Source organism: Mus caroli, chromosome 11, assembly GCF_900094665.2.
Source record: "Mus caroli chromosome 11, CAROLI_EIJ_v1.1, whole genome shotgun sequence".
Lineage (NCBI taxonomy): Eukaryota > Metazoa > Chordata > Mammalia > Rodentia > Muridae > Mus > Mus caroli.
Window position 1 is genome coordinate 69,916,407 of NC_034580.1, and position 11,289 is coordinate 69,927,695.

Consider the following 11,289-nt stretch of genomic DNA (forward strand, 5'->3'; position numbering starts at 1 on the left):
TGTGTGTGTGTGTCTGTGTGTGTGTGTCTGTGTGGTGTGTGTGTGTGTATGAATGTATGAAAGTAATCATATTAAACTGCTTTATAGTTGTTCACTGGATCTATGTTGAGGTTTCTTAAATGTTGGAGGTGCTGTTTGTTGGTTTTGGTTTTTTGTTTGTTTTTTCATTTATTTGTTTGTCTCACACTATAGTCCAGCTGTTCTTGAACTCCATAGCTAGCCCAGGCTGGCCTTGAATTCACAACAGACCTCCAATCTCAGTTTTCAAGTTCCCAGGTGCTGTATGCTACCATACCTGTCTCTGCAATGTCTGGGCCTGTTTGGTGCTTCTGACAGTTTCTGTTTTCCTCCTCTTTTCCCTTTATTATTGTTGCTCGTGTTCTTTCTTCTTGTCTTAAATTTTATAATTATTTTATAAGTAATATCCAGAAACTCTTAGAAAATACAAAGCTATAGTTAAGGTTAATACTTCTCTTCACCCTGCCCCCAAGCTCATCTGAATCTCCATCCTTTGCTCTCTGAAGAGCAAAGACATTAGACATTGAGTTATATGTCCTTCTAGGCCTTTTTGCGTGCTTACATATGTATTTGTGAAAACATAATTTTGTGGATCCCCTCCACTTTTGTTTATTGTTTATTTTGTTTCAAGACAGGGTCTCACTATGTAATAGCCCAGGCTGGCCTCGAATTCAACTGTCCTCCTGTTTTGGCCTTCTCATTGCTAACATTACAGGCGTATGCCACCATGCACAACTTTGGGTTTTGAATTTGTGTGTACTTATACATAGACAATGCACTTTAAATATATGTAAATTAAATACCATGATTGTGTTAGTTTTATTATAAATTTTTTTGTAATATATAGTTAAGGTACAAAGATACTTCTCAAAGAAAAATACATGAAACTATTTATAGTTTCAAACCAAAATAAGAAAGAATTTTGGTTATAAATCTTTGAAACAGATTTGTATTAATTATTGAATCCTGAAAAGATGACATTTTGTTTGTTGTGGGTTTTGTTTGTTTGTTTTGAGACAGGGTCTCTTCTCTCTCTTATAGTCCTGGCTATTCTGGAACTCACTGTAGACCATGCTGGCCTCAAACTCACAGATATCTTCCTGTCTCTGCAAAGGTGACTTTTAACTGTACTTTTTCCATTTGTTGCTTAACAACACTTGATTTTGTCTGAGTAACTCTCCTCCACTACCACCCAGCAGATTCTCAGTTTCTCTTTTTAAGACAGAGTCTCCTTCAGTGGCCCTGGCTGGGCTAGAACTTGTTCTGTACATAAGACCAGCCTCAAACTCACAGAGATCTGCCTGCCTATGCCTCCTGAGTTCTAGGAATGAGCCATATTCTCTTAGATTTGATGTGTGAGGCTAATCTACATTCTTAACCATTGATTCTTTAATTATGTTGTGCTAATCCAAGGAAGTTTTTTGGGGGGTTGTTTTAAGTTTCTGAAAAAAAGAATGTGAGCATTTGACTTGTGCTCATTTGAGACTTTAGTCTGACCATGGAGTGTTAATGGATCTGTTTCAGTTCCTACCCTGGGGAAGAGGCTTCCTCAGGCACGTGTCCCATGCGACACTTCTGTCCTGTCATTCTGTGCTGGCGCTTTACTGCCTTTCAACACGGAGACACATGGCTCTGAAACTTGCCCAGCATGGCTGCTTTTCTTGCAGAGTGAACTCTGCTCTTCTTGTAATGAGAAGTACTCGCCCCCTCCCCACCTCCATCTAAAGAGAGTGCTGCACAGTGTCAGGATTGAAAATGAAACCTTTGTAAGAGCCCACGGGGAAAAATGGATCCAATCCAGCCACAAACATCACTCCTTGCCATTCCTAGTCTATCAAGAGTTTTAGCAGCTCTGAAGATTTTTAGAGGGAAATAATTTTTGCTTTGTTTTGTTTTGCTTTGTTTTGATTTGGGGCAGGCACTTAAAATGGCATGGGGGCGCAGAAAGTAAACGTATGACATGTTTTGGGCCAGTAAAAATGAGGACACTTGAGCAGAGGCAGACTAGAGTAAACTGTGATTGGCTTGTAGCTGAGCCATGACTTCTGGGCACCAGAGGGTCAGCAGTACAAGTTACCATCCAAAGGAAAGGTATAAAGATTGCCAAGGTTTGATAAAGCTCTGGGGTTTTCTTATCAGGGAAGGATGCTATGTAACGATAAAGATTAAGGTTGGAGCAAAACTCACACCACCTTTTCCCAGGATTTGAGAAGGATTGCCTACCTTGGCTTTCCAGAAGCTATTTATTAATCCAGCCTAGAGCTGTTCCCCACTGCACCCCTCAGAGTACCACAAGCAATTTGATGGGGTAGGGTTGGGGGGTGGTAAAAGATATTTTGCTGACCACGAATTGTTCAGCATAGCCCTAAGGCCTGTGTGCCTGGTTTCTCTCTGTAGCACCAAGTTTGAGTTTGCTTTTTATTTCAGAGGATTTCAGCTGTGGTTTACTCCTTGTTGCCAAAGGAGCTCCAGGCATGCACCACTGTTTAGGATCCAGTGGCCACATTTGGCAAGCACTGGTTTGAATGACCTCTCCTTAGAAGCCCTAGGTCACTGGCTGGATTTCTGCCTCCCTACATTACAGGCTCTTCCTGTATTGGGAGTGGCAGTTGGCCAGGGCATTGTATTTCCACTGGTCTGAAAACATACAGACCCGATGAGCAGAGGCTTGTGAGAGGGAGGAGAGCAGCCTAGGAAAGGCTGGAAACAGACCATTGGGAACCCTAGGTTTGGGGTCCTTCATGGGAGAGTTTGGGACCCATGGGTAGGCAGTGAGTGTGATAGTGCCTAAGAAGGCAGAACAATGTTCTTTCCTTTTCGTTCTTTTGTTTTTAAATTTTAGACAAGCTATTGCTGTGTATCCATGACTAATTGAACTTGAGATCCTTCTGCCTCAGCCACTCAAGTGCTGGGTTTACAGGCATGATCTACCATATCTTGTTTCTGAAGTAATTCTTTAAGTAAAGAAAGTTTTTTTGTGATTAGATTTCTTTTACGGAGCACAATTTTCATAAAGGAGACTTAGGGATGGTGTTGGTACTAGAGTTTAAAGGAAATATTCTCACTGTCTAGAAAATCTGTTTCAAACAGAAACTCTTGTCAGTTTGAATCCATTTAATATGGGGGGAGGTGCTAAGAAATAGCCTGCCAAAGTATAGTAACTCACAACAGCTATTTACCCAGTAACTGACTTGTTTTTATCTCTAAGCTTTGAATATCTCTCTTTTTTCTTCTATATGTGCAAAACTGTGGAATCAGTAGAAAGAAACTTCCGAGGTGTTAGTTGTGTGCTTGGGAGAGGGAATTGTTCTCCTGAGTGCCTTTGAGAATGTGCCTCAATAATGGAATCCCCATATTTGTAGGATGGAGACATTCCCTGCAGTGGCTGAGAAGGTCCTTAAGGAGTTCCAAGTATTGCTGCAGCATAGCCCATCTCCTATTGGAAGTACCCGTATGCTGCAGCTTATGACCATCAACATGTTTGCCGTGCATAACTCCCAGTTGAAAGGTAAGGGAAATCTAGTTTCTCCATCTAGACAGAGTTGAATTTAGTATCTCTGCTACCTTATCACTAACCCCATCTCCACACACACAGACACACAACACACACACACACACCTCTCCCTTCTATTGCTTCTTAGATCTTTATTTTTGTCTCTAAATTCTGTAAGACTCTATAGTGCTTGGTTAGAATATTAAGGAGAGATTTGTAAATATAAAGTTTAATTTAAAAATCCAGAGATGCTGTTGCACATCTGGCTATGCTAATGGTAGCAGCAAGGCCTCTTAGAGGCTGCATACCCAGGACTTCTCCCAAGAGAGAGGCATTGCTGAAATGTTTCATTCCAGAGACCGTATGCTTGGCAGGGATTGGGAATTGCTGTTTCTGGACTCGTGTACCCTGTTTGTTCAATATGGAAAAGTCTAGTTCCCTATGGGATATCCCTTATGGGACCCTGCCAGAGAGTAAGAACAGAGAATTGATGAGCTTTGGTGACTCAAATCTGGAAGCACAAAACCCACCAGGCCCAGAATTTGGCCAGTGTACTGGTATGCGCTCTGAAGTGTTTTTCTGAACACTTCTCCCCCCACCCCCGTATGAGGCGGGAGGCCAGGAGGGAAGGGCAGATTGGCAGAATTTTAAAATGTTGTGATGACCATGTTGCATCTGAAGGATGTTTCTAGGATCCCTTCCCCTCCCTCTACCTCACTTAGGTAAGGCTGATATGGTTTGACTTGATAGAAATATGTAGTCTGAGTGACATTATTTTGTGTTTCTTTACACCATGTTGCCAAGGAGTCATTCCAGAGCATCAACAGGGAATGTTTGTTCAGATTCTTATCTGCAGTGCCAGGAAGTAGGAATTGCCCCATGGAGACTGTGTCACAAAGCAGATGTAATGTCTCTGGACAGTGCCACTGGCTCTTTAGTTCACCTTTTCTCAGAAATTTCTCCTCTCACCTGCACTTGATCTGCTTCCCTTCCTGTCCATATTAGGATCTATGTTCCCCTTGCTGCTGCTAGGGAACTTCCCTAATGAGTGAGTGTGCCCAACTGTCCCTACAGACAGGGCTTCTCCTGAGATCCAAGGAGCTTCTTAGCTGGCCTGCCTGGGTTTTCAATCATATCTGAATCCTGGAAGACATTTCCTCATCAGGTTGACTTATACAGCATCCAGAATGTTCAGCAATGGGCAAGATACAGAGGCTTAGGAGCCTTCACAACTTAGCCAATTTTTTGCTGAGGTGGCTGTTTGCTCAGGTGGGGTTGCCAGAAGGCCTGGAGCCTTAAGGGACAGCACTGATTTCTAAGGAGAAGGAAATAAATAAGTTTGTAAAATGCTGCCCTAGTGAGGCTGTGTAGTCCTAAAGGGAGGGAAATTTTGCTACCAAGAAGGAAGCTCTCAGGGTGTGGTGGCACATGCCTTTAATTTTGGTCTACTTATCGAGTTCCTGACTAGCCAGAACTACATAGTAACACTGTCTGCTCAATGGGCTCTGTAAGTAGGGCCTCCAGTTGCCCCTGTATTCATTTTCTGCTTTCCTACCCAAGCCACCACTGCCGTGTGAGCTGGAGAGCTGGGACACACAGTCCAGCAACAACTGACCTATGGTCTCTGTAGATGTGAACGTAAAGAACCTGTTTTCAGCACTTTTGGTATGCGGAAAGGAATACCCTAGACTTTTCCTAGGCCACCAGTGAGTCTTTTTCTTGGAGCTGTCAAGTAAAGGTTAAGAAAATATGGGTGTTTGACATCAGTGGGAGGAACAACCCTTGGGCCTGAGGGGGTTCGATATCCCAGTGTAGGGGAATGCCAGGGCGGGAAGGTGGGAGTTGGTGGGTGTGTGGGGGAGCACCCTCATAGAGGCAGGGGGGAGAGAGAATGGGATAGGGGTTTTCTAGGTAGCAGGGGGAGACCTAGAAAGGGGGTAAAATTTGAAATATAAATAAAGAAAATATCCAATAAAAGAAAAAAAAAGAAAATATGGGTGAAAGGAAGATGAGGATAGAGAAGGACTCTTGGGTATTTGAGGCCAAGATACTTTTGTAGCACTTTTCTGTAGTTGGTCATGAGGTGGATCCTCTAGTCAGGAATGACAAGTAAAGGCCTATGGCCCCACTCCCTGTACTGCCCTTGCCCTGGCTCTCACCTCCGTGAGGCAAGAGGAGCCTGAGCTGAGGTGGTCACAGGCTCCAAGGGTGGTTCAGGGAAAAACAACCCAGGCCACAGGATATAACACTCAACTGGGACACAGAGCTCTGCGGACGTGCTGCCAAGTACCCGGTGTGCAGCTGAGGCGGCCATCCAGACCCCACTGTGTGGGCTGCCATTGGGATAGGGGTGAACAGAGCACTCAGCAGGGCTGGTTGGTGGGAAGATGCACTTTTCCATTTCCCAGCACATGAGTCATCTTCTCTGGGCCCCTGTGCTGTGCTTGCACGGACAGTGGCAAGAAGGGGGTGTTGTGGCTGAGTAGCAGCATCTGTGCTGGGGGTGGAGAGAGAAGAGGGCTGGGGAGAGGGTAACGATTTAAATCCTTCACTAATCAGCAGCACTTTGAATCACATTTTTATGAGTAAGGAAGTGATAAATCAAGCTCTGTGTGTTCAGCCCCCAAGTCCTGTCAGCTGGTGCCCTTCTAACGGGTTCTCTCCCAACTAGTCTGCAGGCTGTCACAGTCACCACCCAGCCACAGGTCCCTGGCTGTCTGAAACCAGGAAGTAAGGCCTGACACAGCCTGGCCTCCCAGGTGCTTTGGGTCCACGGTGATTTGGCAGTCATTGCAAGTTACAGAACATCTGGACCATCATTTTTCTTTCCATTCCCTCTTGGATATGTCCTTCTGGGTGGGTGTTTACATATGTCAGTTCCTGGATTCTCTGGAGAAGAGCATTCCAGCCTGAAGCAGAGGTGATCTTGTAGCCCGGAAAGATGTTAGATCCTTTGTCCATGTCAGAGCCATTTCCATAGATGTGGGGTCAGAATTATGATTTGGAGAGCAACAGAGCTTCCTTAAAAAGTGTGTTCTTTGCTGATGGCCACCAGTCCTGCAGTACCATCATAGGTCATTTTTGTGTTTTGTGCTCCCTTTTCAAGAACTACCTTCTACTACAGTAGGCCGGGGGGTATACATAATGTGCTTGCTAACACTTTATGGCATTTACTTTTTAAATAAGCTTTTTTTTTTTTTTTTTTTTTTTTGGTTTTTCGAGACAGGGTTTCTCTGTGTAGCCCTGGCTGTCCTGGCACTTACTTTGTAGACCAGGCTGGCCTCGAACTCAGAAATCCGCCTGCCTCTGCCTCCCGAGTGCTGGGATTAAAGGCGTGCGCCACCACGCCCGGCTCTTTAAATAAGCTTTTATTGTAGACTTGAAATATTTAAAAGCTTTGGATACGGTAGGAGACAAAGTAGGGGGACAAAACTGTGGTAGAGAGAATGGTGTCCTTCCCCTACATTAGGTTTTGGAGACACTAACTTCCTTGATCATGAGCCCTATACAAGATCCTACCCCTGTGGTATTACAGTCAGCTTGGAATCCTAGTACTCTCTACGAGATGATTGGAGACAGATAAGATACATTTGAGGTCAGGATGGGATATTTGGGGGTCCTTAGGCTGGTATTCATTAGACACACGTATTTATTGAATGCATGTATGTTGAATGCAAGAAGTTGAAGGGCATGGCTCTAGGAAAGCTGTGTGCCTTGCTTGGCTAATCTTCAAAGTTGGTAGCTAAATGGGTGGTTCCTCGAGTGATATCTCAATGTCTATAGCATTCAGAGCCTAAAAGGAGAAAAGGCCTTCTTCCTCTATCTCAGTATTTAATACTTCAGTAGCCATTTGGGTAGCTGATAAGAAGCCAAAAGGTAAATTGTTGAACTTAACCACAAGAACTTCAAGAACTTTAATTTTTTTTTTTTTAAATAACTTAAGGAAATAAAACTAGTTTCTCGAAGACAAGTAACTGAAGCAACATTTGTGGTAGGGCATCATGGAAACCTCTTTGCATCCCCCATCTGTGCCCAATTTATTCCAATCTGGACTTCCCCTTGGTGCCCCCACTCTTTTTAAAAATATGACTTATAATTTTTGAAATCAAAACCATCTCAAGCACACTGTTTTATTTTACTGTATTATTGGATTATATTTCCTATAAATCACTGGATATTACTCATTGGCCACCATTGGAATAACTTCCCTTTTCTGTGCCCTGGCCTTTTCTTTTCCCTTCTCTATTTGTTCATAGAGTATGACTCCATTTCAGCCCTGCAGAAGAGCCCTAGTAGCAGCAAGAGGGCACCCAAGAGACACTTTGTGAGTGAGTGTGTGTGTGTTCATGTTGCTTGCTCTAAGGGAACATCTAGGGTTAGAATTGGGCAGAGTCAGACTGGCTTTCATCTCATGATCCTTCATGTTTGCTTTTGGTTTGGTTTCTGTTTTTTGAGACTGCATCTCATTCTGTAGCCCAGGCTTGTCTGAAGAAATACTCCTACACCACCTCCTGAGTACTGGGATGACAGGTATGGACCACTATGCCTAGCATATACATACTTTATGTTATTAATATTCCCGAATTGCAGGAAATAGAGGAAGTGATACCTAGGTGCCTTGGGGGAATTGAGAACTACAGCTGTCTACCTGGCACTAACAGTTTAACCTATAGGCATGAGCTTCTTCATGCCATTAATAATATATGGGAGGTGACTATGGTTGAGAAGTTCTAAGACTTCTAGGAAGAACAATTTGTTCTCTCTTCCAAGTTACTTTTAAGTCTTTTACTCAAGCAGAATGTATGAAGTGTCAGATCCTCTGCTTGACAGAACAGTTGTACAAAGGAAATCCACCTTTCATAAGGGGTTAGACTTGGGGAGGCAGGCTGTTTAGCCAGAATCCTTTCCCTTGACAACCTGAATATGGCTGTCGCAGAAGTTCCTGGGAAAGAAGAGTGACAGAAGTAGAGGGGTCAAGGGACTCACCTTTTTTTCCAGTTCTGAGTTCCAGTGTCTCTCTTGTTTTCAGAATGAATCTACTGCTTTAGGCTGAGGAAAGAGAAACTGTAGTGAAAAGTTAAATGAGGAAGTTCAGTCATGCCAATAAAATTAAGCTTACTCTTAGCATATCTATTAAGGAGATGCTCTTTGTTTACCTGAAGATAACAGTGTGTCTTAGTGTCCATATCTGGTTGGTGTCATGAAAAGGTGCAATATCCCATTGGCAGACAAGATTATGCTAAGTGGTGCATTTAGTTTTAAGTTGCCATTTAATTCTCAATTTGGCATCTTTTTCTCTGCCAAAGACTTACACTAAAGGAGAAATACTGTTTAGGGGAATTTTGGAAGCAAGGTTTGCAGCCACCTTTTCCATCGTTTTTCCTCAATTTATTTACTTAACTTGTTCTTCAGTGTTGGCACTCAATTCAGGTCCTAGCACATCTAGGTAAACTCTTTATCATTGAGCCAAACTCCTAGCCCCAAATATATATTTAAAGCTTGGTTTGTTAGACTTTTTAGTGGGCCTTTTTTTGTTTGTTAAAAGTATATGGGGCTGGAGAAATGGCTCAGAGATTAAGAGCACTGGATGCTCTTCTAGAGGACTTAGGTTCAATTCCTAGCACCACATGGCAGCTTACAATTATATATAACTCTAATTCCAGGGGACCCATGGCACCAGGGATGTATATGGTGCACATATGTATACATGAAGGCAAAATACCTATACATATAAAATAAAAATAATTACATCTTTTAAAAAAGAAAGGCCTATTTCAAGAGGAAAAAATTATTTACAAAGTTTAAATTTATAGTTTACATAAGAACTATATGTCAAATACTATGTTTTGTATATTTCATATACTATATTTTGATCATATTTACCTCCACTGTTCCTGTTTCTATTCTCTACCTTCATATTCCCCCAACTTTGTATCTTTTGTTGTTGTTTGCATTTTGAGACAGTGTTTCATTGTGTATCCTTTGCTGTCCTGGAACTAGCTTTTGAGACCAGGCTAGCTTTGAACTTACAGAGATCAGACTCCTAAATACTAGGAGTGCTGTACCACTGAGTCTGGTGCACCTACCAAGCACCACACCATTAAAGAAAATTGAGTCTTTATCCCACAGAAGCTGTCAGTAGTCCATGGCTCCTTGATAATTAGGGGTTGGTTTTTTCTTTTATGTTAGACGGTTGACTGGCTTGATTGTTTATAAGTCTTGTGCAGTTACCCACAGCTGTTGTGAGTTCATGAGTGCAGTAGTTCTGTAATGTCCAGAAGATGCTGTTTTGCTGTTGTCCTCTCTGACAGCTTATTTAAATCTTGCCCCTCGTATTTTGACAGAGGGTGTAATATAGATGTCCTATTTGTGACGGAACACTCCACTCACATATATTCTCTCCACTTTGACCCCTTGTAAGTTTCTTTGTAACCCTCCAGTGCACAAAGAAACTTCTCTAATGAGGTGTGAGATGTACATTAATCTACGTCTGTGGGTATAGACATAAGAATTTAGAGGGCAGTTTAATACTGTGTCCATTTAGTTGAGAAACAGTAGTAGGTTTACCCTTGGGGCCTGTGATGTCCCCAGCTATGAGTTGTTGACCAGTTTTACCGTATCATGCATGTGTTTCCTCCTGTGGACTTACTACATGCAATCAGGAAGTGATTGGTAACCTTAGAGCATTCTTGTCACTGTCACACCAGTGGCACATCTTGCCATGCCTCTTTAATCGTAGGTCAATAGGCTTGTGACTAGTTAAAGCTGTTGATCACTTCCCTCACCCCCATCCCCACACAGCAGAATATATAATACCTTCTAGTACCATGAAAGCTAGCCAGCAGGAAGGGAGTTTTCTAGCCAATACCAATTTTATTTCTCTATGTTCTGTGACCAATGTGTGTAGTGTCTTTACCAGTAGGGCCTCACATTCTGTTATGGTGACCAAACAAGAGCAATGGCAATAACTTGAATTATTCTGGGGGCCTCCAGGACACCTCTGATCAACCCAAGAGGAGGTATCCCATCCCTGAGAGCCTATGGCTTCTGTGATGAGCACAATCTGCTCTATAGAGTCACTCCAGGGACTTTATGTGAAAGAGAGAGAGAGAGGGAGGAGGGAGAGAGGGGAGAGAGAGAGAACACAGAAGAGAATGAATATGAATATGCTTCCATATCTCTTTTTCAAAGATCCTTAGTGTTAGTTATTCCTCCCCAGCCTTATTCTTTGTCATACTCTCCAGTCCTCCTCTCACCTTACCGCCCGCCCCCCACCCTGCCCCGTGATTCCCCCCCCTTCTCCTTCATCTGGCCTGTGTTCTACTATTCCCCCCTCTTTTAAGATTTTTTTTCTCCCTCTCCACCAATAATTTCTTTCTAGCTTCCTAGATTCTACAGGTATTCCAAAGTTAAACAAACAAATCTAATATTCAAAGCGAAGACCCATATGTGAGTAAGAACATGAACATTTGTATTTCTGGGTTGGGTTTCCTCAGAGTATAATGTTTCTAAGCTCCATTAATTTACATGGAAGTTTTGTGATTTCTTTTTTCTTTTTCTTTTAAAGATTTTATTATATATATATATATTATATATTTATATTATATATATATTATATATAATATATATTATATATATTTTATTATATATATATATACATATATATATATATATAAAATATATATATATATGAGTACACTGTAGCTGTCTTCAGACACACCAGAAGAGGGCATCAGATCCCATTACAGATGGTTGTGAGCCACCATGTGGTTGCTGGG

The 11,289-nt window shown here is 42.3% G+C and overlaps 1 protein-coding gene across 3 annotated transcripts in view; it reads left to right on the plus strand.

The window, feature by feature from the left end:
- Window positions 1-11,289, plus strand: part of Smg6 (SMG6 nonsense mediated mRNA decay factor) — a 235,538-nt gene that overhangs the window by 58,415 nt on the left and 165,834 nt on the right. For all 3 annotated transcript variants that reach the window (XM_021176232.2, XM_021176235.2, XM_021176236.2), the window contains exon 10: window positions 3,381-3,526. In XM_021176232.2, the coding sequence (XP_021031891.1) occupies window positions 3,381-3,526 (146 nt within the window). The remainder of the gene's footprint in view (window positions 1-3,380; window positions 3,527-11,289) is intronic.